The 25,955-nt window shown below is 45.7% G+C and overlaps 1 protein-coding gene across 1 annotated transcript in view; it reads right to left on the reverse strand.

Moving 5' to 3' along the window:
• LOC128136043 (lens epithelium-derived growth factor-like) overlaps positions 1 to 25,955 on the reverse strand; it is a 92,039-nt gene that overhangs the window by 46,846 nt on the left and 19,238 nt on the right. The window contains exon 5 of the mRNA XM_052775134.1: positions 5,158 to 5,274. Coding sequence (XP_052631094.1) covers positions 5,158 to 5,274 — 117 coding nt within the window. The remainder of the gene's footprint in view (positions 1 to 5,157; positions 5,275 to 25,955) is intronic.

Below are 25,955 nucleotides of genomic sequence, written 5' to 3' on the forward strand. Positions count from 1 at the left end.
ATGCTTTTAAAATGACAAAACAAAAATCCTTTAGAAGAGCTGGTTTTTAGAGATATATTTTTAGATCTATTTTAGAGATATAGCTAAGTTTGACGATCAAGAGTTTGTAATACTTGGAAATAATCACCTTAGCCCTGTGAGAAAAAAAAAAGAGAGCAAAAGAGGGTGCGCACAAAAGTGAGAGAGAAAAAGATATAAAAAGATAGGGAGAAAGAGGATGCGAAAGATAGCGAGAGAGAAAGATATAAAATAGAGAGTGGGGGCAGAGGTAGGTAAGGAAGGCATGAGAGGGAAAGGTGGGGGGGGAGAGAGCAAGAGAGAGAAAAGAAGAAGTGGGAGGAGATATAAGTAAAGGGGGGAAGGGGGAGAGGGGGAGAGGAATAGAGGGAAGGGGGAGACAGGGAGAGGGAGATGGGGAGGGTGAGAGGGATACAGGAGATGGGGGAGAAAGAGACAGGAAAAGAGAAGAAGAGGGAGAAACAGAGTGGGGGAGGTGGACACAGAGAGAGAGGTTGATATGGAGGAAGAGAGAAGGAGAACGAGGCAGCAAAAGAGCAGGAGAAAGATAGAAAAGGACGGGGAAGAGAGAGCAGGATTAAATAGCAGAGGAGAAAGATAGGATGAGAGTGAAAAAAGATAAGGGGAAAGGGGGGAGAAGGGGAAAAGAGAAGCAAAAAAGATTGGGAGAGAGAGAAAGAGGGAAGGAAAGAGAGAGAGAAAAGGAAAAGAGAAGGGGAGGGGGGGAGAGGGGGAAAGGGAGAGGGGAGGGGGAAGGGAGAGACAGAGGAGAGGGAGAGAGACGCGGATAAACAGAGTTATTGAGACCAAAAAAAGGGGGGGGTGGAACAGAGATGGTGGGGAGAGAGATAGGTGGGGTAGCACAGAGAGGGAGGGGGGGCTAGGACCAAGACAGAGGGAGACTGAGAGTGTGTGATTGTGACCGGGAGGGGGGGGTGTTCACGTCTGAGGCGGGGGGGGGGCTGAAAGAGAGTCACGCACACACTGAGACTGAGAGAGTGATCAAGAGAAATAGAGATGCCGAGCCCAAGATGGAGGGGGAGGGAGAGAGCGTGGGGTACCGAGGCAGTGAGGTGGTGAGTGAGAGAGGGTGAGAGAGTGCGAGAGAGCTTGTGAAAGGGAGACCAAGAAAATCAGATGGGTGCAAATGAGAAGGGGGGGGGGGGGGAGACTCAGGGAGAGAAAGTCTGAGACCGGGAGAAGGAAAGGGAGAAGAATAATGAATGAATGAGAGATGGAGAGATGGAGGGAGATGGGGGGAGATGGGGGGAGAGACAGAGATGGGAGATGGGGAGGGGGGCACCAAGACAGACCAGGTGACACTGAGAGGGAGAGTGTGAGAGACCAAGAGCATGTGAGAGAGACCAAGAAAATGATGGGGGGTGGGGAGTCCTGAGGCTGAGAATGAGAGAAATTGAGAGAGCAGTGGAGAATGACCCCAAGAGAGCGAGATGGGGAGAGATAAAATGAGCGAGGGAAAGGCTGAACAAGGGAGAGGTGCTGAGGGAGGCTCTGAGAGAGAGATCAAGAGAGAGACTGAGTGGTGGGGTAGACTAAGAGACACTGAGAGAGATGTACCAATAGAGAGAAAGGCAGCGAGACAGAGAGAGCATGAAAGAGTGGAACCACGATACACAGCTAGAAAGAGGCAGAGAGCGGGGGGGGGGGGGCGGACAACAGAAACCAAGATTGAGAGAGTGAGCGAGACTGAGAAAGAGAGATGGGAAGAAAGCAAGTGAGTGAGAGGGGGTCTGAGAGAGGGTCTGAGAGATGGGGTGAGAGATGAGGGGGAGCCCGAGCAGGGTGGGGAGAGCAAGTGTGAGGAGAGGGAGCATGCGGGGGGAGGGAGGCAAGGGGAGATGGAGGGAGATGGGGGAGAGAGGGAGAGATGGCAAGAGATGGGTGGGGGACTCAGAGAGACAGAGAGTGTGAGAGACAGAGTAAGAGCCAGAGGGCAAGGTAAGAGGGGGGGAGAGACTGGGGGGGGGGGGGGAGAGACCCGGAGATACTGACATGGAGGGGCAGAGAGGGAGATAGCTGGGGTGAGAGCCCGACAGAGAAAGAGACCAAAGGCCTGAGAGTGCAATAAATTGAAAAACTTTGAAATAGAGCAAGAGAGAGGCGGAGGGAGGTGTCTGGGAGAGTGGTCAAAAGACATAAAGAGCTTTAGGACCGGGGGGGGGAGAAGCGGGGAGAGGGAGGGAGGGAGGAGAGCCATATAATGTAGGGGGAGAGAGAAGGTGAGACAGAAGGTGTGATAGACAAGGGGGGGGAGACAAGGTGGGAAGGGAGAGGGGCAAGGTGGAGGGAGACACACAGACAACATGAGAGGTGCACACACACAATGTGAGAGATACAGACACAGACAATATGAGAGAGGCACAGCAGGAGAGAGAGAGCATGCAAGCTTGAGGCACACACAACATGAGAGAAAATGTGAGAAAACATGAGAGAATGTGAGATAGACAGACATACAATGAGGCTGGCACAAGAGATGCACGAGAGACAGATGCATGAGACAGAGACAGACACAACGAGAGACAGACACGAGACATACACACCTCGAGAGAGAGACAGAACGGGAGGCGACAAGCACACGAGGCTGACATGAGACAGGCACAATGATACAGGGGGACACACACAAATAGAGAGACAGAACGTGAAATGAGAGAGATGTGAGAGATGGGCACAGGCACAACTAGAGGGCACGACAGAATGAGAGGCACAAGAGAAACAGGCACAAGCAAGATGAGACAGACACACAAGACACACACAATGAGACAAAGACACAGATGAACAACAAGAGAGGCAGAACAGGATGTGAGAGGCACACAGCAAGAGACAGACCCAGAGAGTGAGATGGAGACAGGCACAATGAGAGCGCAACACACAACTAGAGAGAGAGAGACAAGAAGAGAGGCACCAGACAAGAACCAAGAGACACACAATGAGACAAACACGTGATACAGACACATAACGAGAGAGGGAGATGAGAGACAAGGCACGAGGGACTTGATGAAAGAGCAAGTAAGAGTCACAAGACAGGCGCAAGACGCGACAAGAGAGTGACAGGAGGGAGAGAGACAAGAGACAGACCCACAAAACTAGAGACAGATGCAGGAGACAATGGGACAGGCACAATGAGAGAGCAAGGCATGCGAGAGAGACACACACAATGAGACAGATGCATCAAGAGCCAGACAGATGAGACTGAAAGAACTAGAGAGAGACAGAACAAGATAGATGAGACAGAGACAGGCACACGAGACAGACACACACGAGATACACAGACACATGAGACAGAGAGAGAGCGCACAAGACGGAGAGACAGACCGGCACAAGAGACGGGCACAGAGACACAACTAGAAAGAGAGAGACAGAACAAGAGATACACGAGAGACAAGAGACAGACAGAACTAGAGAGAGAGACAACGAAGAGACAGATGGGGGGGGAGAGAGCGAGTGCGAGAGTAAAACTGGTCCTTAACTTGCCTTTGATTAGCTGATTAAAAGACTAATTAGAGGCCTATGGAAAAGGAGTCCCTCAGGCTTTTATCATCCCATCTTCTCATTTAAAGGGCTCTCCACATACTTCTGCCCATTTACCTTGGCAGCACCAACTTGAGACAGTTTGAAAAAATACTTGTGGCTTTAAGCCCACTGCCATCCCCAGCACCACACAAGCTTTTGCACAGCTTCCCAGCAAAGCAGTCCAGCTTAAAAAAATAAATAAAATTGTCTCCCCCACTCCCAAAAGCAGGGTCAGCTCCTCACATCAATGAACAAATGCTTTTACCAGCACAGTACAATGGCAGGAAAGAGCAGCAGCAACAGGCTAAGTAATACTACCATGAAGTTACTTATCAAACCATGCCCCTAATGTGTAGCAGAGAAGCCAAATCATACTGTCCTTAGAAACATGGGTTGGAAACATTAAAGAAAACCTCAAAGCAACAAGAAGTTGGGAGAGAATCTAGAAAATAAGAATTCCTGACACATCTACAGTCTCCTTCCTACTACCAATTCATTGTAACAAAAGAACTCTTGACAACATCCATCAATGTAGTATCTAAAACTGTTGAGAATTTAACACCTAAAATAAAAGGACACTGATATTCCTGTAATACAGTAGTTTTCAGAAATGAGTTGGAAATAACTGAGGTACTACAGATGTATCACTACCATCCTCACCTAGTTTTGTGCTTTTAGGATTATTTAGACCACACATACCACCAACACCTTCATGAAAAGAGACCACATACCTCTCTTCCATACTCTGCGTATATATGTATATGTGTGTGAGTGCATGTGTACATCACATGAACAGAGCTAAAAAAATTAAGGATGTAAACCTAAAGATGTTTGTTACACTGTAATACCAAATGCATGGTGAAGTAGAAAGGTTTTCCCTCTCTCCCTTGTAGTAGAGACTACATACAGCAGCAATAAACAGCAGACATTTCAGATAAATGCAGTTTAAGTTCAAGTACAATATATTTTAAAAGGACACAATCTAGTTTCAGTAGGATTTTAAAACAATACATGCTTGTGCAAGTCAAAAAGAAAAACTTTGTCTACATAAACTAGCATATACCAGTTACTGATAGACTTCCTGACACAAAAATTTGATAAGAGTATGAAAACCCTTACATGCATTCATATGAAGATTTGTAGTAATTTAAATTGACTCTTTAAAAAAAAAAACTATTTAGTGAAAGTACTCTTTGAGCCTAGACAGAATCTAATGTTGTTGTAGATTTTTCAGCCAAAGTTGTCACAGAGAGAGCCCTAACTGTTCAAGCTATTAAACAGCCTTCAGAAAGAAATTGTGAAACAATACTTAATCTTGGCAGTCATTTCCCCTTTCACTTAGCTAAAAGTACTGTATAAGTTTTCATTAAGTGTATTCTGATTTAGAAAACTAGATCTGTAAAGTAATTCATTTTCACAAATATTTACAGCACCTGAAAAGCACTACAGAAGGACAAAAATGTTATAATGTTCAAGCCTGAAAACAAGAAAAAAGAACAGTCACATCACTGATACACTGCTAATTTAAAATAATTATGAATTTAGCAATACATTTTTAAACTTGAAAGATTTTCTGATAAAACAAACCTAATTAATTTAGCCAGTCACTTTTGAAATAACAGACTTCCTCTTTTTGGCTTCTCCTTTTTCTTCATTGCCCTCAGTAGGCTCTTGACAACTTTTGCAAATAGTTTCTTTGACAGCACTGTTAACAGCTGGATGCGACTAAAATACAAAAACATCACACTTGAAATCTAAATACCTTCCTAAACTACAGAATAAAGATATTAAAAGTTGCACTGTATCTGAAGATCTAAGTAACCTCTGGTTAAAGCTGCAAGAAAGTTAAAACACCTTATCTAATTTATTAATTCTCAATTTAAATTGAGAAGTGACAGTATTTTCATTATCTACCTTTCAAGCTCTCATGCACTAACAGCAGCTCATATTTAGGTTATAAATACTGCAGGGGAATGTTTTCTGAAGTGCAATTTAATAAATGGAAGAGTTCAGAGTCAAACATGGCTTGTCAGTGTTATAGACGCTCGTGACAAATTGGAGGAGCCAATTTGTATTAAATGACAAGATCGAATTTATTAGCAAGCGATAAGAGAGCAAAACAGCGCTGGGCGGCCGGGGAGACAGTGCTCCGCCAAAGGCTCGCGTCGAAAATGGGGAAGAGTCCCTTTATTTATACAGTTTCTAGTTTCTGTCTACGTGACGGCTCGTATCTTCTGTATTGCGTGTGCTAGGTGGTTGTAATCTGCCTTCAGGTGGCGGCTGGTATCTTCTGCATTGTGTGTGTGTTTGCGCCGTCATTTGTTTGTTAGGTGGAACGTCTTTCGTTAATCATCGGTACTTAACTGGATACTGTGGTTTTAGATAAGCGAGGAATGTCTCTACCCCCACATGCGATTTCATGAACAAAGTTAACCAGTTTATTACAATCCCCCCTTTTCTATTTTATCCTGATTTTGTTCATTAAATCGATCCAACGCTTCTTTAGCCCACCCGAGGATAGGAGTAATTCCTCCGTCCCCGATTTGTTCGTATTGCTTCCGGAGCAGCATTAAGTGTGTAGTTTCTAAGCGCCCTTTAACAATAGCGATTAACCTGATAACTGGTTTGAAGTATATCTCACAATGGGCTGACTTCGGGTGTAAGAGTCGAGGGTTTGATTTTTTTTTTTTTTTTTTTTGTTGATACGTCCAGGGTGTTATTTCCAGTGACGTTTATGTTAGGAGAGATTGTAACAGTATGTACAATACTGTTACTATCATCTTCCTCTGCTATGACTAGATTTGGTCTGATCGTTGAAGGAGGAGAAAATTTGGCTGTTTCTTTTCTTATTTGAAATAGGCCACCCCTATCAAATCCATGTTCCCAGACTCTTACCCCCCAAGTTTTCCCAATTGTCCACACAGCTTGGTCTTGGTTCAATACTGCTAGGTGTAATAGGTTACAATTCCTGTCGTTATCATAGTTCCGTCTAAAGAATGCGTCGGCTGAATGCACCTCGAGGGTCCCCCATTGCACAGAAAGATATTTATCTGGATTCTTAACAGTCCAATATCCTGTAGTTATTGTCTCACAGCTTCAATATCCACAATAAAAGTGACCAGGGTAATTGCAATACTCTCGTCCAGGGTTAGAGCTTGGGTACCAGTAGACTGCTCTTTGGTTAGGTTTTCCCCAATTGTTGTTACAGGTATCTGTCATATAGATTCTTAATAAATCACAAACCGTTACTTCAAACCTCGGGGGACTCGCCGTGATGTTTTCTTTTATTATGTTTGAATCATCTACTCTGGTCAAGGTTCACCTATAGGGCAGATGGGGGTTCTCGTCCCCACAGGCAGGTTTCGCCAGCATTGGTAACAGACTTATTATCCACATACCTAGATATAAGATTGAGAAAAGTGGTGTGGTTTTGTCCTTTCTATAAGCATTTCCAAATTTTTGACATTTAATTTGGTTTGTGGTTTTATTCCCCGAGGGAGATAAGAAACTTTGGGGTGGCCCTGAGGTTATCGGATTTGGGAGTTGTGAGTCAAGGGGCCTCGTGTGCCATTTTTGGAGGTGGTTCATCAACCTCAATCCCCACAGCAGTACGCCTCTGCCTTCTCCTCCGCCTACTCTGTTGCTTAGAGCAGCGAGGTGTATCATCTTCTCGGCAGCAGTCGTATTTTTCAGGGGAACCTCCTTTGTCATATTTAGTCAACCTTGACTTATAGCTCTCTCAGCTCTTATCTTTCACCTCCTAAACTCCACACCTCACTCTGGCCACGGTTCGTCTGCAGGTTACATGCACGATTTCGGCCTTTGTTGGACAGGGCTCATTTGTATGGAAACAACACTTCTCAGGGTTTATGCCTTTGGCAAAGATATCCCACCACTTTTCTCTACAGAGTTTACACCTGTAACATACAAAAGGATAACATATACAGTTAGGATCTTTACAAAAGATAGTCTCACTCATCCGCTTTTCTTCGGAACTTAATTTTTAAGCTATCAGGGTCTCTGGTTGCCTCCCAGTGAGAACTCTGAATTGGTTCTTTGATTCTGCTTGCATGAGACCACCCTCTTTCGGTAGTCCGGACTGCAGTATCTGTAGTAAACAAAACAAGAAAGGGCCCCTCCCACCTAGGAGTGAGAGAGGATTCTTTCCAGGCTCTGATTAATACCATATCACCTGGTTTCACCGAATGTATAGATATATTTAGGGGTGGCCTCTGTATCACCATTCCCTTCTTTCCTAAATATTTCACCTCCTCTTCCACAAACTGTAGTTTCGACCGTGATACTTTGAGGCCTTGAAGGCTCAAGGAATTTAACAACCGTATGTTTTCTTTTCTGACTGCCTCCTGATTTTCTCCTGCCAACAATAAGTCATCCACATACTGTACTAACACGACCCCATCTTGTAGCCGGTATTCCCGTAGAATCCGTTCTAGGGCTTGTCCAAATAAGTTTGGGGATTCCGTAAACCCTTGGGGGAGTACAGTCCACCTTAACTGCTGTCTCCTATGAGTGTCTGGGTCTTTCCACTCAAAGGTAAAATAATCTCTACATTCCTCCTTTAGAGGGCATGACCAGAATGCATCCTTAAGATCTATTACACTATACCATTGGTTCTCGGGCCCCAATTGACTCAACAGGGTGTGTGGGTTTGCCATTACCGGGAACCGGTTGACAGTCCGTTTATTGATTTTCCTTAAGTTATGCACCAACCGATAGCTACCATCGGATTTTTTTTACTGGTAAAATCGGGGTATTGTAAGGGGACATGCAGGGTTCGAGTAATCCCTTTCCCAATAGTCTCTCGATCTCAGGTTTTAGTCCCTTTCTCCCCTCATTAGAAAGGGGATATTGTTTAATTCTCACTGGAATCTCGGGGTTCTTAATAACCACTTCAAACGGTTCAATATCCAGTTTTCCAACTGTTTCGGGAGTATACCACACTTAGGGGTTAATTTGTTTCTCGTCCACCTTTGTAAGGGGACGAAGCCTGATTTTTAACTCTTCCTTTTCCACGTCCACCCAAATCCCCATTTCTACGATTAAATCCCTACCTAATAGGTTATATTCCGCTTCAGGTACTAACAACAGCGTCCCAGTTCCGTACCTGCAACTTGATTCCACCGCCACATCTTTTATAACGGGGACCTTAAAAGGTTCCCCTTTTGCTCCAATTACATTAACTTTATCTCCAGAGATTTTACATCCTGGAGGTAATGATTGTACAGTAGACCTTTCGGCTCCAGTATCCACAAGAAAGGTCACCTCCTGGCGCTGAGGACCCACTTTTAAAGTTATCAAGGGCTCTTTCTTACCAGGGGTCCTCAGCACATAGAGCCCCTGACCCCGTTAATCCTCCCGGAACGTTTTTTCATCTTGAATCCTTTTTCTACATTCTTTCTTCATGTGTCCCTTTTTCCCGTAATAGAAACATTCTACAGCTTTATCTCCTCTCCTCTCGATTCTTTCCTTATCTCCCCCACTAGACCTACCGGGTCTCCTTATCACACCCTTCTGTCCTTCTCTTACCGCTGCAACCAGCAGCCTAGTCTGCCGCTTTTCAGTTTCCTCTTCTCGCCTTACATACACCTTCTGAGTCTAAGTAATTCATCCAACCCCCGCTCCTGCCAGTCCTCAATCTTTTCCAATTTCTTCCTAATATCTCCCCAAGATTTTGCCACAAACTGAGTTTTCAGCAACGCCTGTCCCACAGGGGTAGCAGGGTCCACCCCAGAGTATAACTGGAAACTTTTTCTTAGCCTTTCAAGCCATTCTGTCGGGGTTTCGTCTTTCTTCTGTTGTTCACTAAAGGCTTTATTAATATTCTGACCTCGGGGAACAGATTCTCGTATCCCCTGAATTATAGTTGTTCTCAGATCCGACATATTATTCCTATGAGCCGGATCCTGGTTATTTCAGTCTGGCCGATTTAAAGGCCACTTCTGATCCACAGCCGGGCCAGCTTGATGTTGCTGATCCCACACTCTCATTCCAGCCCTTCTAATCATGTCCCTCTCTTCCACGGTAAATAGTATGCCCAGGATAGACTGTAATTCATCCCACGTGTACAAATTCGGTCTCAAGAATTGATCTAGCCTCTCGGCTACCCCCAGGGGATCATCTAATAAACTCCCCATTTCCTTCTTAAATTCCCTTACATCCCCCGTATTAAGGGGAACTGCCACATACCCCGTTCCCGGTCCCCCCCGTCCATCCCCACCAGGCACTAACATTTCCCGAAGAGGAAACAATCTCTCCTCTCCTCGCCTTATTCTATTACGTGCAGACCTTCTGGGAGGGGGTGCCGGGGTCGGGGAATCAGGTTCCGAATCTGACCCCTCCTGGGCCTGGGCTATTTCCTGGCCTTGGGGTGGGTCCTGAGGCGGAGGGGCCTGAGGGGCATAGGGAGGGGGTCAAAGGGGGTCCTCATCATCTTTTTGAGGTTTTTCCGGTCTTTTTTTTTTTCCTTAAGGCAAAGAGGAATGACGGTTCCCAGGATTGGGGGATCCATAAGGCAGCATATTCACTCTCCTCTGGGCCGGCTGGTGGTCTCCTATTGTTTATCCATATATTTAATTGTTGACACACCCAATCCTCAGAGGACCTGAACACGGGCCAGAGTACATGAGGATTGTTGAGGGGTTTCCCACCCCAAATCTCAATACAATAATTAATCATCTTTTCCTTAGACTTATCCTTTCTCCTTGGGGAACTGTTCCAATATCTTATCATCAGGTCTAGGGGACTATCTGGGGGTATATCTGGTCTTCCCCGTCCCCATGGGTCCAGAGGGCTTGCTTTTCCTCTGCCCCATCTTCCGAGGTGCCTTTATCCACACACACACACACTTCCCCTCGGTCGTGACTCGCTCCCTCGCGGGCTACGAGAACTGCACTACTGGAGGGTCCGCACTCGCATGATCTCAGAGAGACCTCTCACACAGTCGCACCTCGGGATAACCACCCCAACCAAACGGCTCACAGTTTATATACTCACCCGCTCCTGGGGTCTTCGTTTGGTCTTCGTGCACAAAATTTAAGGGGTCCTGCAGGTTCTTTTGCTCAATTATCGTAATTTAAAGGGAGTTCGTGGGTCCAGGGTATGGTGGCGGCACCTCCTCAAGACGGGGCTATCCGGGGATAGGGCGCCTCCCCGCTTGCGAGGGTCCGCACCAAAGAACCTGGATCCGAGTCACGGCACCAAGTTTGTTATAGACGCTCGTGACAAATTGGAGGAGCCAATTTGTATTAAATGACAAGATCGAATTTATTAGCAAGCGATAAGAGAGCAAAACAGCGCTGGGCGGCCGGGGAGACAGTGCTCCGCCAAAGGCTCGCGTCGAAAATGGGGAAGAGTCCCTTTATTTATACAGTTTCTAGTTTCTGTCTACGTGACGGCTCGTATCTTCTGTATTGCGTGTGCTAGGTGGTTGTAATCTGCCTTCAGGTGGCGGCTGGTATCTTCTGCATTGTGTGTGTGTTTGCGCCGTCATTTGTTTGTTAGGTGGAACGTCTTTCGTTAATCATCGGTACTTAACTGGATACTGTGGTTTTAGATAAGCGAGGAATGTCTCTACCCCCACATGCGATTTCATGAACAAAGTTAACCAGTTTATTACAGTCAGGATCTTTGGCCAAGAGATGAAGTTACACCAGAAATAAATTCCACCATGGGGTACCTTTTCCAAACATATGGTGAACTCCACAGGTGCATTCTTGTATATACCTATAAATGTATGTCTTGGTTTTGGCTGGGATAGAGTTAATTTTCTTCCTAGTAGCTGGTACAGTGTGTTTTGGATTTAGTGTGAGAATAATGTTGGTAACATACTGATGCTTTAGTTGTTGCTAAGTAGCGCTTATCCTAAGTTAAGGATTTTTCAATTTCCCTTGCTCTGCCAGCAAGCAGGTGTACAAGAAGCTGGGAGGGAGCATAGCCAGGACAGCTGACCCGAACTAGCTCAGTATATAAACTGGGGGGAGTTGGCCGGGAGAGGCAGATCACTGCTCAGGCATCGGTCAGCAGGTGGTGAGCAATTGCATTGTGCATCACTTGTCTTTTCTTGGGTCTAATTTCTCTCCTTTTGTTATATTCCTTTTCATTCAATTATTATTATTGGGTTTTTTTATTATTGCTGTTATTATTGTATTTTATTTTAGTTATTAAACTGTTGTGAGAGACTGAAGGAGTTAATGTCTCAAACATTGTGGTGGGGCAAGTTCTGCTTAACGACAAACTCTGCATAACAACGAACTCTGCATAGCAAGGAACCACAGGTGAAAAGAAGCCGTCAGCATTGGACATCAGCAACAGGAAGGGGAGGGCATGCTAGAGGGTGCACAGCTCCGTGTTCTGATATGCTGAGCAGGGCCAAAGACCAAACAGTGGTCATGTCTGCAGGGAAGGGAAAATTACTCCCCAAACGACCCCTAAGCCCACCGACCCATTTCCCGAAGGTTACACCTAATTAGCCTAATGAGTTCAAGTGCCCACCCACAGGAGGGGCAAGGAGATGATAAAAAGGACACGAATTGAAGCCCCACGTGCGTGCGCCCTCCGGAACTGGACCCCTAGGCTGACTGGGCCAACGCTGGACTCAGGACCGGTGAAATCTTTCTCTTTTCCTTTTTCTCTCTCTGTCTCGCTCTCTCTTTCTCTTTCCATTTCATAACTCCTACATCTCATCCCTTTAAGACATAAAACTTGACCAAGTCTGGGACTAGGAGGGGATCTAGCCGCCCCTAGGCTCCTCTTTGAGAAGGAGTCTAGAAAGCAAGGGGGTCTGCTCTGAGCCTCGTGACTCAACGGGAGGGCTCTCCTAATTTTCTTCCCTGAATTGATGTACGTGGTTACCACGGGTTACACGGTTTACTGAGGTAGTTCCATGCCAATTCCTGTTGAGAGAAACCCCGCCACCTACTGTTATGCCTCCCAAGTTCAGGTTGCTTCTGTCGTGAATAAAATGTTTACTTGATCGTTTGGTGTCGTTTCACCTTAATTTAGCCCGAGGGAATTTCGAACTCAATACAACTCCCTGGTCTGTCCAGCCCGGGTCGTGACAACTGTTCTTATCTCAACCCGTGAGGTTTACTTTTTTTTTTTTTTTTTCCGATTCTCCTTCCTATCCCACTGGGTGGGGGGGAGTGAGTGAGCAGGCGGCTTCATGGTGCTTAGTTGCTGGCTGGGGTTAAACCACGACAATGTAATAAAGCCAATCAGCAATTCGTCATCAACAAATGCAAGAAACCAAAATCCACTATTTAAAACTTTTGTACAGTTTTTATTTTAAATAATGCCAAAAAAGCATGGTTAACCTTCCTGGCCAAGAAATCCATTTTTTTAATTAGCTGTCAATATTAAGTGAGCACAGAAAGCAATTATTCTTTTCCTGAAAACATTAATAGATTAATATTTCAAAAGCCTGAAGAATTAAAGTAAATGACATGGAAGTAGAGGAGGAGAAGGCAAAATTACTATTTTTAATTAGATTATTTTATGAATAATGTTCTCATTATTAAATCTTAGCTCTTTTGCACAGAACTGGCAGAACTCCCTCAACTCTTAATTTTTTCCTCCCATTGAGAAAGTGGGTCTAGCTTAAAACCCAAGCCACAAGCTCCCTTTTACTGTCTACCTCCCTAACAATTACAATTACCTCTGCAAAGTATAAATAATGCCTTTGGAACATTCTAGCTACTTCTGTCAGCTGAATGTAAAATGAAGCTCTCAAAGACCTATCAAGATAAAGTTTGCTTAGGGAAGGGAATTAAAAATAATAATAAGAACAACAATAAAAAAATCTGTGAAATAAAAATTAATCATCCCCTAGTAAGGACTAATGTCTTATCCCTTTACTCTAAGCCCATCTCGCATCCAAATTAAAAATTCAATTATTCTGACATCTCAGTGTGAATATTCCACTATTAACTTATTCTGCATGTGGCCAGAGTTCTCTATTCATCCTTCATTTTCCGGACACTGGGGACAGCTACATTTTCTTCCCTGCTACTGTCCCAAAAACTGTGCCTCCTCTAAGTAGGTACGAATTTAAAAAAAAAAAAAAAAAGTATATGTAGATCAAATAACATCTTTAATATGCATCTTTTCCTCTCCAACAACACAGCTAAAAACCTTGTCAGTCTACTTATAACCTCATGTAGTGACTACTGTAATTACTGGCTGTACACAGTCCCACTTTGAATACTGCCAGAAAAATCCATTTTCCTAGCTTGTCAGATTGTCCACATCACTTTTCCACTGACTCTTCAGTCTCCATGAGAAACTGCATGCCTTTAGCTTTCAAGACTTTTCACTGCCTACTTTCACCCTGTTTTGGACTCCTCCTCATCAGCTACTGAGGTCTCAGCTTCTGCCTCTGCCACTTTCAACCAATTTTGTTTCCTCATATGCTGCTCCCAAAATGAGCAAAAGCTTCCTCATAAATATCCATAAAACCATACAACTACCTAGCATCAAACTCTTATTTGAACCTATTTACCTTCCCCCACTAAAAAGAAAAGAAAACAAAAAAACAGGTTAGCTGTTAATTATGCCAGATGCAGAGATTATGGCCTATCAGGATGATGAATGTCCTTCCATGTTTTTTTATGCTCCCTTCACCCATTGTTTTCTCTTCAGTTGTAAAGGGCTATCATTCTTTTCTGCAGTTGTAGAATACCATATGCAATAAAGGTTTTTGTTTATGACTAGGGCTGCTGGGTGCTACTGCTGTGTGAACTGAAATTCTTACAACTTCACAAGGAAATGGTAAAAAAGTATACTGACTCCTTTTTTCCAAATAGTGAAAAGTACATGTCCCTTGTTAATACAGTCTTTCTCCACTGCCATGAGTGGATCGGCACCTTTCTGTATATGTAAGCAGAGAAAATACTCATCCAGAAGAGGATATCTGATCTGCTGGTCTATCTTTGGAAACTCAAAACTCTTTCTTTAGCCATATTCTCCTTTAAACTAGGCACACAGTAACTAGAGAAGTCTTGTGAAGCAGAGATTACCAATGCAAAAAGGATATCTAGTATTTCATGTGAAAGTAATGCCGAACATTGAGAGACCAATTTTTCTTATTTGTATTACAGTATTATCCAGAGGCCCTAGATTGTGATCAAGGTCCACACAAATGGCCTGTAGTCTTTACAATGTTCTGAGCAGGTAAGTATAAACAAAATAAGCAGGAAGAGGACAATTTCTTTGTCTTTAGAGTAACTTTGGGGCTTCTGATGGATGGATGGCTATAATTTAAGCCCAAAAGGTTTATCAGGAGAATATGAAACAGGGGATCACTGACAGACAAGGATTGATGCAAGCAGGCTATATGACAATTTTGGTGGTAATAAGATGTAACATTGCTTCCAACAAATATAAGAAGGGAGGAAAATATAGTACAGTAAGATATCACATAATGAAATGTTGCCGTGATATCTGTGGAGAGCGAGTACTTGCAGCTTAGAAGGTGTGACGGATGCACCCACTCTGAATGAGTGAACAGTACTTTGGTTCAGGCATCACCGACAAGTAGGCCTGACTGAAATCAGCCTTGCTGTGCAAACCGTGAGAACTGTGCTAGGCTGCATCTTCTCAGGAACTAAGGAATCTAGGCCATGTCTTATCAGGAGCTAACAGTACCAGCTCGAGCTGGGACTAGACAAAACTAAAACTTCTACAGCTGCACACCTGCACATACACTAAAGCGGGGGGGGGGGGGGGGTTGACTACAAGTCAATCACTTCACGCTATAAAAATCTGTAGCCTCTCTGAGCCCATTGAGCTCTCCTGCACGGCAGCAGGCTGCACAGTGGTGATCTCCCCCTTGAGCAGGGATGCCTTTCAAGGTTACTCCTCGAGGCTGAGACCCCTTACCCAGCATCTGATATCTATAACGAGGTAAGCAACATTTTACATTAGGCCTAAAAGTATATTGTATGCTGGCAACATTTATATATATACAGCTATAGCTTAATTATTAGAAGTGTAGCAAGTAGTAGAGTGTTTGACTGCTGTCTAAATCATTGTCTAACTAAAATTCAATTATTGTTTAATCACCATTTGATTGCCATTTGATTTTCATTCATTGATTAATTACCATTTGATCATTTGTCGTGGTTTAACCCCAGCCAGCAACTAAACACCACGCAGCCGCTCACTCACCCCCCCCCACCCAGTGGGATGGGGGAGAAAATCGGGAAAAGAAGCAAAACCCGTGGGTTGAGATAAGAACGGTTTAATAGAACAGAGAAAGAAGAAACTAATAATGATAATGATAACACTAATAAAATGACAACAGCAATAATGAAAGGATTGGAATGTACAAATGATGCGCAGTGCAATTGCTCACCACCCGCCGACCGACACCCCGCCAGTCCCCGAGCGGCGAATCCCTGCCCCCACTTCCCCGTTCCTATACGAGATGGGACGTCACATGGTATGGAATACAACGTTGGCCAGTTTGGGTCAGGTGCCCTGGCTGTGTCCTGTGCCAACTTCTTGTGCCCCTCCAGCTTTCTCGCTGGCTGGGCATGAGAAGCTGAAAAATCCTTGACATTAGTCTAAACACTACTGAGCAACAACTGAAAACATCAGTGTTATCAACATTCTTCGCTCTGAACTCAAAACATAGCACTGTACCAGCTACTAGGAAGACAGTTAACTCTATCCCAGCTGAAACCAGGACAGTATCCACCCCTTATTCTATACCATTGACGTCATGCACAGTTCCCATACCTTTAGTTACATCCTGATCAATCATCATCACCTTTCCATCCCTTTAAGACATATGAACAATGATATATATCTATATGTATACACACACAGAGATATCATTCCTTTAGTTCATGGGTCATGTTCATAAAATGTTCATTGAGTTCATTTAGTTTCCGACTGTGGGCTCCATCTGTCATACCAGTATTTCTGGGCAGGAGGGATGGTGCAAAGTCCTCTCAGTCGGTAGAGCAGAATTGGGCTTCAGTGCAGTGTGACAAGCAGGTGACATTTGGCGCAGCAGGAGGATGGTGTGCACCGTTGGATTGTTGCATGCTGGAGTCAGTTCTGGTTCCATCACTACTGCGCTTTGCTCAGTTTTATCACAGTTCTTTTCTTGCTTGATCTAAGTGATCCTTACTATAGTACTATGGATATAGCACATAATTATAGTAAGGATAACATACAGTAGCAGGGTTATATAGCAACTAATATACAGTTTAATTCTGGCTGTTCTCACCTAAAATTAAATCCCCTTGAGGCACACATCGGACTTGCCCATCTTTTCGCATCACCCACCAAGTGCACCCAGGCCCTTGAGCAAAAGCAATCCCACGAATGGGTTTACCTTTGCCTGAGGCAGGAGTAACCCAGACTGTCTTCCCTAACATATTTTTTATGTGTACTACAGGGACTTTATCCCCTTCTACAGTATGTAAAAATTCTGACTGGGCAGGGCCACCCCGATTGGCAGATCCTCTGGTGTTGACTAACCAGGTGGCTTTTGCTAAATGTGTATCCCAATGTTTGAAGGTTCCACCCCCCATTGCTCTCAATGTAGTCTTTAACAGTCCATTGTATCGCTCAATTTTCCCAGAGGCTGGTGCATGATAGGGGATATGATACACCCACTCAATGCCATGCTCTTTGGCCCAGGTGTCTATGAGGTTGTTTCGGAAATGAGTCCCGTTGTCTGACTCAATTCGTTCTGGGGTGCCATGTCGCCACAAGACTTGCTTTTCTAGGCCCAGGATAGTGTTCCGGGCGGTGGCATGGGGCACAGAATATGTTTCCAGCCACCCAGTGGTTGCTTCCACCATCGTGAGCACATAGCGCTTGCCTTGGCGAGTTTGTGGGAGTGTGATATAGTCAATCTGCCAGGCCTCCCCATATTTATATTTCAGCCATCGCCCTCCATACCACAGGGGCTTTAACCGCTTGGCTTGCTTAATTGCAGCACATGTTTCACATTCATGGATAACCTGTGCAATAGTGTCCATGGTCAAGTCCACCCCTCGGTCACGAGCCCATCTATATGTTGCATCTCTTCCCTGATGGCCTGAAGCATCATGGGCCCACTGAGCCATAAATAGCTCACCCTTATGTTGCCAGTCCAGGTCCACCTGAGACACTTCAATCTTGGCAGCCTGATCCACCTGTTGGTTGTTTTGATGTTCTTCAGTGGCCTGACTCTTGGGTATGTGAGCATCTACATGACGTACTTTTACAACCAGATTCTCTAGCCGGGATGCAATATCTTGCCACAGTGCGGCAGCCCAGATGGGTTTACCTCTGCGCTGCCAGTTGCTCTGCTTCCATTGCTGTAGCCACCCCCACAGGGCATTTGCCACCATCCATGAGTCAGTATAGAGATAGAGCACTGGCCACTTTTCTCTTTCAGCAATATCTAACGCTAGCTGGATGGCTTTCACCTCTGCAAACTGACTCGATTCACCTTCTCCTTCAGCAGTTTCTGCAACTTGTCGTGTAGGACTCCATACGGCAGCTTTCCACCTCCGATGCTTTCCCACGATGCGACAGGATCCGTCAGTGAACAGGGCATATTGCCTCTCATTTTCTGGCTGTTTATTATACAGCGGGGCCTCTTCAGCACGTGCCACCTCCTCCTCTGGCGACATTCCAAAATCTTTGCCTTCTGGCCAGTCCGTGATCACTTCCAAAATTCCTGGGCGACTGGGGTTTCCTATGCGAGCCCGTTGTGTGATCAGTGCAATCCACTTACTCCACGTGGCATCAGTCGCGTGATGTGTAGAGGAGACCCTCCCTTTGAACATCCAGCCCAGCACTGGCAGTCAGGGTGCTAAGAGGAGCTGTGTTTCAGTACCAACCACTTCTGAGGCAGCTTGAACTCCTTCATATGCTGCCAATATCTCTTTTTCAGTTGGAGTATAGCGAGCTTCGGATCCCCGATATCCTCGACTCCAAAACCCCAGGGGTCGGCCTCGGGTCTCCCCAGGTGCTTTCTGCCAGAGGCTCCAGGTAGGGCCATTCTCCCCAGCTGCAGTATAGAGCACATTTTTAACATCTTGTCCTGTCCGGACTGGTCCAAGGGCTACTGCGTGAACAATCTCCCGTTTAATTTGTTCAAAGGCTTGTTGTTGCTCAGGGCCCCATTTAAAATCATTCTTCTTTCGGGTCACTTGATAGAGAGGGCTTACAATCAGACTGTAATTTGGAATATGCATTCTCCAAAACCCCACGACACCTAAGAAGGCCTGTGTTTCCTTTTTATTAGTTGGTGGAGACATAGCTGCTATTTTGTTGATCACATCCATTGGGATCTGACGACGCCCATCTTGCCATTTTATTCCTAAAAACTGGATCTCCCGTGCAGGTCCCTTGACCTTACTTTCTTTTATGGCAAAACCGGCTTTCAGAAGGATTTCGATTATTTTCTTCCCTTTCTCAAAGACTTCTTCTGCCATGTTGCCCCATACGATGATGTCATCAATGTATTGCAGGTGTTCCGGAGCTTCACCTTTTTCCAGTGCAGTCTGGATTAGTCCATGGCAACTGGTGGGGTTGTGTTTCCACCCCTGGGGCAATCGATTCCAAGTGTACTGGACACCCCTCCAAGTAAAGGCAAATTGTGGACGACACTCTGCTGCCAGAGGGATTGAGAAAAATGCATTAGCAATGTCAATTGTAGCATACCACTTGGCTGCCTTTGACTCTAGTTCGTATTGAAGTTCTAGCATATCTGGAACGGCAGCACTCAGCGGTGGCGTAACTTCATTCAGGCCGCGATAGTCAACTGTTAGTCTCCACTCCCCATTAGACTTTCGCACGGGCCATATGGGACTATTAAAAGGTGAGCGAGTTTTGCTGATCACTCCTTGGCTCTCCAGTTGGCGAATCAACTTGTGGATGGGAATCAGAGAGTCTCGGTTGGTGCGATATTGCCGCCGGTGCACCGTCGTGGTAGCAATTGGTACTTGTTGTTCTTCAACCCTCAGCAACCCCACAATCGAAGGGTCTTGGGAGAGACCAGGCAGGGTAGACAGCTGTTCCGTGCCCTCCGTCTCCAAGGCAGCTATACCAAAAGCCCATCGATACCCCTTTGGGACCTTAAAATACCCTCTCCTGAGATAGTCTATGCCAAGGATGCATGGAGCCTCTGGACCAGTCCCAATGGGGTGTTTCTGCCATTCATTCCCAGTTAGGCTTACTTCAGCTTCCAATACAGTTAAGTCTTGGGATCCCCCTGTCACACCAGAAATAGAAATGGGTTCTGCCCCTTCATAACTTGATGGCATTAAAGTACACTGTGTGCCGGTGTCTACTAGAGCCTTATACTCCTGTGGGTCTAACGTGCCAGGCCATCGAATCCACACAGTCCAATAGACCCGGTTATCCCTTTCCTCCACCTGGCTGGAGGCAGGGCCCCTCTCATTCTGGTCAGAGTATCCAGTATTCATTTCTCGTAAAATTGGCTCAGAATTCCCTTCAAGAGGATCGGAAATAAAATCAGCCCTTCTACTCTGTTTGGAAACCGGAGCGGCATTTTTCCTGGTAGAATCCCCTTTTGTGGTGTTTTTTCCTCGCAGCTCACGTACCCGTGCATTTAGGACCGAGGTAGGTTTTCCATCCCATTTCCTCATGTCCTCTCCATGATCACATAAGTAAAACCACAGGGCACCTCGCAGTGTGTACCTTCTATATTCTCTCTCTTGGGCAGAGGAGCGCTCACTCCTAATAGCCGAGACATTGGTCCTTACAGGTGGGCAACAGGACATCTCCTCTTTGAATTGCTGGAAATCCTCGGACAGCTTCTCCACAGCCGAAATGCAGGCTTGTAGGGAGGAGGAGAGATTTTCTTCGTATTGACGGAGTTGGCGAGCCACTTCATCCACTGTCGGTGCCTCTTCATCTTTCCAGGTCATTATTGCCAGTGAGTTGGCATAGGACGATGGTGCGCTCCGTACAAACTTCCGCCACATGGGTCGTGTGCATTGGACTTCGTCTGGATCTTTGGGTAATTGTGGGTTGTCCGGATCATGATGAATTGTCTCTAGCACAGCTAATTCCCTCAGATATTGGATACCTCTTTCCATGGTTGTCCACTTGCTTGATTGACATATAACATCTTCCTTAAAGGGGTACCTTTCCTTCACACTTGACAGGAGTCGCCTCCAGAGGCTGATGGCTTGTGTCCCTCTTCCAATTGCCTTGTCAATGCCACCTTCCCTGGCAAGCGATCCCAGCTGCTTGGCTTCCCTACCTTCTAATTCCAAGCTATTAGCCCCATTGTCCCAGCATCGGAGGAGCCAGGTGATAATATGCTCACCTATACGGTGGCTAAAATCTTTTCGCATATCCCGCAGCTCACTCAAGGATAGGGACCGGGTTATTACCTCTGGTTCTGCCTCTTCCTCCTGTTCCCGTGATGACCCTGGTTCGCCTTCATCCTTCGCTAAGCGAACTGATTTTTTTGTATATTTCTTTTTCTGTACGGGGGCAACTGATACTGGTGCAGGTTGGTCTGCTGGTTCAGTTGCAGTACCGCTCGCCGGGTCTTGGATAACCGCAGTGTCTGTCGCCAAGGTTTGGGTAGCTGCTGTGCTCGTTGCTGGGGCTGGAGGGACCTCAGTGCCCGTTGCCGAGGTTTGAGTGACCACAGTGCTCATCGTTTTGTTGTTAGGTCCAGAGACCTTCTCTTCCCCTTGAGGGTACTGAGTGGTGTCGAACAGGGCTCGATAGGCATGGGCCAGGCCCCAGCACGTTGCAGTAATTTGTATCTCTCTGGAGCTGCCGGGGTGACAGCATACCTTTTCCAAATATTTTACTAGTTCTTCTGGATTCTGCGCTTGTTCAGGGGTGAATTTCCAAAACATTGGAGGTGCCCACTTTTCTAGGTACTTGCCCATACTACCCCACACACCCTGCCACTCATAATTATCCAGCCTTGGGGCAGATCTCTGGGTGATTTTCTTAAATAGTTGTTTAACCTTAAACGAGAGCTGAACCACATTCAGAAGCATGCTAATTCCTAGCAGTAGGGCTAGGACCGTGCTGGTCCCAACATCCCAAGAGTATTCAAATTTTTCAAAATTCTCAAACACCATTGTAACTGGACTGAAGGAGAAAGGAGAGGGGAAGAAAGGTATCCCACCCATAGACTGGTTTTCCAAGGAGGAAAGGTAAATGGTATAATTATTAATAGTTTCCCACAGATGGCTTCCACAGTATAAAGGTGACAATGCTGAGTGCAAGTACCGGATTAATCCCACAGCCGACGACTTTATCATACCATAAACCAGTGTTGTACAATACATCAAAGTGAAAACCTTAATCCACCTCCCACGGATGATAAGCAGCAGAAGAGGGACTACATACAGCAAGCGAGGTGATACATAACAGAACTTTAAAAACCAGAGCAACAACTCTAAGAACACATAAATCAACATAATGACCAGCGACTATTAGACCGATATAATGAATGCTTATAACAAATTTGTTTTAACAAGCTCTGGTCAGGTTTGTCGTTATCTCAACCCTTCGTGCCCCATGTTGGGCGCCAAAAAGGACTGTCGTGGTTTAACCCCAGCCAGCAACTAAACACCATGCAGCCGCTCACTCACTCCCCCCCACCCAGTGGGATGGGGGAGAAAATCGGGAAAAGAAGCAAAACCCGTGGGTTGAGATAAGAACGGTTTAATAGAACAGAGAAAGAAGAAACTAATAATGATAATGATAACACCAATAAAATGACAACAGCAATAATGAAAGGATTGGAATGTACAAATGATGCGCAGTGCAATTGCTCACCACCCGCCGACCGACACCCCGCCAGTCCCCGAGCGGCGAATCCCTGCCCCCACTTCCCCGTTCCTATACTAGATGGGATGTCACATGGTATGGAATACACCGTTGGCCAGTTTGGGTCAGGTGCCCTGGCTGTGTCCTGTGCCAACTTCTTGTGCCCCTCCAGCTTTCTCGCTGGCTGGGCATGAGAAGCTGAAAAATCCTTGACATTAGTCTAAACACTACTGAGCAACAACTGAAAACATCAGTGTTATCAACATTCTTCTCATACTGAACTCAAAACATAGCACTGTACCAGCTACTAGGAAGACAGTTAACTCTATCCCAGCTGAAACCAGGACATCATTGTTTGATCATTAATAAAACCCTTTTAGTTAACCCCATAACGATGACTTCTCTTAATAAATCACCTGCAACAAAAATTGGCAGTCTGCAGGATGGTGGATTCAATCACTGACTACTTACGGAGGCACGGAGTTAACCCTTCACTGAAATTTTCGGATGATTGGGCACGCGAAAAGCAGGATAATTGGAATAAGATAAAAGAATGGTAAAGAGAAGGGAATAATATGCAAAATGTTGAGAACATGTTTGGGAGCTGCATATCAGTATAGGAAATGTAAAGAACAGGAAATGAAAGTGTTACAACATGAGGTTGAACAAAGAAAGCGACAAGAATTGCTGTTATCTCTGTGAATACAGCAGTTGCAGAAACAACTGGGGGAGGAAAAAGAAAAATGCAGGAATTTAGAGGATAAACTAGAACTCATGAGAATTCGGGTCCCCAACCCCCCCAAATCCTGTGAAAATCTATAAGCTAATCATTTCCCCGGAAGAATGGGATGGAGATATTTGGGAGGACCCCCACCAAGAACTTAGCGATGAGAGTGAATTAGATGAACCAGAATTTAAGGTAACCCCTATTATTAAAACTGAGATATCTGCTGGACCTCAAGGGGGCAACCAGAGAGATACCATAAAGACCATTCCATGGGACCCCCTTCAGCTGGCCAATCTGCATGAAAAATATGGGTGGAAGCCTGGTGAAAGCGAGACTGAATATCTGTGGCATGTCTCCTTAACTGGAGGTGATCATATTATGTTAGATCAAAGCTAAGTGGATGGCTTTTGGGGACCAGGAGTGTTCTTGAATGAGGGACCAGCCCCTAACACTGAACCACATGCTATTACATGGCGAGTAGCGTATTGGGCAGGGGGCATAGACCCTCAGGATAGAGGGGAGCCCACTGCTATACCAATAAGATCATTAAGCACACTTTCTACTGCTGCTACAAAAGCAGCCCCCCTTCAGGCTATAAACAACAGGGGTGCATATAGTAATTATCCTATCTCTGTCCCTGTAGACCCCCAAGCCATGAGACCACTGATAAGGGGACCCCCTGCTGTTTTAAAATCCTACCTCATTGCAAAAAGGGATGAAATAAGACAAAACATAGAACATAACGCTCAGGAGAGTCAGGACAGCCAACCCATGCCGACCTGGGCAGATTTGATGCATTGTAAATCATAGTTGAGAAATGGGGTGGGACAAACCAACACCAGCAGGGCAATCCCAAGCTGATGCAGACAGCAGATGGATCCGGCAAGTAAACAGACTCCCCAGAACCCCCAACATGTTCCCCGATCTCATAAAGCCCATGATGGAAGCTTATCAGTGAGATAACACAGATTGCCCTCATATTTATGTTCCAATCAGCCCCCAAAGACAACTAGCGAAATTTTTTAATTGAAACAGGAGCTCAAATTTCAATGCTTTCAAATTTGGATGCTCAAAGAACTAATGTTAAGCCTGGTCAACAAAGGGTTAAAATAATAGGATTTACCAGCAAAAGTGAAATATGCCCCATAGCTAAAGTAAACTTGTTATTGCAAAGGGAGAAAGAATATCAAGACACCAATTAGCAGTAGTTTCAGGGAAGGAAAATGTTTTAGGCTTTGATGTATTACAAGGACGAGTTTGGAAACTGCTGGATGGTAGTGTTTGATCTTTTGGCCGCCTGGAGTGTACTTGGTTAGCTGAGCGAAAATTAGCAGCTACCCAAGGGTGTCAGTGAACTGGCATAGTTTTCTTGCTGTGAGCTGCACCCACGCTGCCTGACTCAAAAATAACTAATGTCCCTCAGTAACCTATCTCTGCAGCTGACCAGACGGGTATTGCAGAGGTCGTAGATGACCTAGAAAAAGACACATTATCTCCCGAATGCAGTCCCCATATAATTCCCCAGTGTGACCAGTTAAAAAAAAAACAGATGGGAGATAGTCCTTAACCATAGACTATAGAAAGTTAAATGCAAACACCACTCCTCTTCCAGCTGTCATCCCAAACACACTGTATTGGGTTTGTGTGGCAAGGTTTTGGTAGCGGGGGGTTACAGGGGTGGCTTCTGTAAGAAGCTTCCCTTATGTCTGACGGAGCCAATGCCAGCCAGCTGCAAGAGGGACCCACTGCCAGCCAAGGCCGAGCCAATCAGTGATAGTGGTAGCACCTCTGTGATAACATATTTAAGAAGGGGAAAAAAAAAGTTGCGGCAGAACAGAAACTGCAGCCAGAGAGAGGAGTGAGAACATGTAAGAGAAACAACCCTGCAGACACCAAGGTCAGTGAAGAAGGAGGGGAAGGAGATGCTCCAGGCGCTGGAGCAGAGATTCCCCTGCAGCCCGTGGTGAAGACCATGGTGAGGCATGCTGTCCCCCTGCAGCCCATGGAGGTCCACGGTGGAGCAGATATCCACCTGCAGCCTGTGGAGGACCCCACGCCGGAGCAGGTGGGTGCCCGAAGGAGGCTGTGACCCCGTGGGAAGCCCACGCTGGAGCAGGTTCCTGGCAGGACCTGCGGATCCGTGGAGAGAGGAGCCCACGTTGGAGCAGGTTTTCTGGCAGGACTTGTGACCCCGCAGGGGACCCATGCTGGAGCAGTTCATGGAGGACTGTCTCCTGTGGGAGGGACCCCACGCTGGAGCAGGGGAAGAGTGTGATGAGTCCTACCCCTGAAGAGGATGGAGCGGCAGAGATGATGTGTGATGAACTGATCGTAAACCCCATTCCCCACCCCCCTGCGCTGCTGAAGGGGGTAGGTAGAGAATCCGGGAGTGAAGCTGTGCCTGGGAAGAAGGTGGGGGTGGGGGAAGGTGTTCTGAGATTTGGTTTTATTTCTCATTACCCTACTCTGGTTGACTGGCAATAAATGAAGTTAATTTTCCCTAAGTTGAGTCTGTTTTGCCCGTGACAGTAATTGGTTGAGTGATCTCTCCCTGTCCTTATCTCGACCCATAAGCCCTTTGTTAAATTTTCTCTCCCCTGTCCAGCTGAGGCGGGGGGAGTGATAGAGCAGCTTTGGTGGGCACCTGGCCTCCAACTAGGGTCAACCTACCACACACTGCTACATTAACTGCCACCCTCCAAGCTGCCGCTCACTCCTGGATGGCGATACTAGATGTAAAAGATATGTTCTTTATGGTGCCGCTGCAGGAGGAGAATAAAAGAAAATTTGCTTTTACCGGGGATGGGATACAATTTACTTTTAACAGACTTCCTCAGGGCTATAAGCATTCATAGAATCATAGAATCATTTAGGTTGGAAAAGACCT

Source organism: Harpia harpyja, chromosome W (assembly GCF_026419915.1).
Source record: "Harpia harpyja isolate bHarHar1 chromosome W, bHarHar1 primary haplotype, whole genome shotgun sequence".
Taxonomy (NCBI): domain Eukaryota; kingdom Metazoa; phylum Chordata; class Aves; order Accipitriformes; family Accipitridae; genus Harpia; species Harpia harpyja.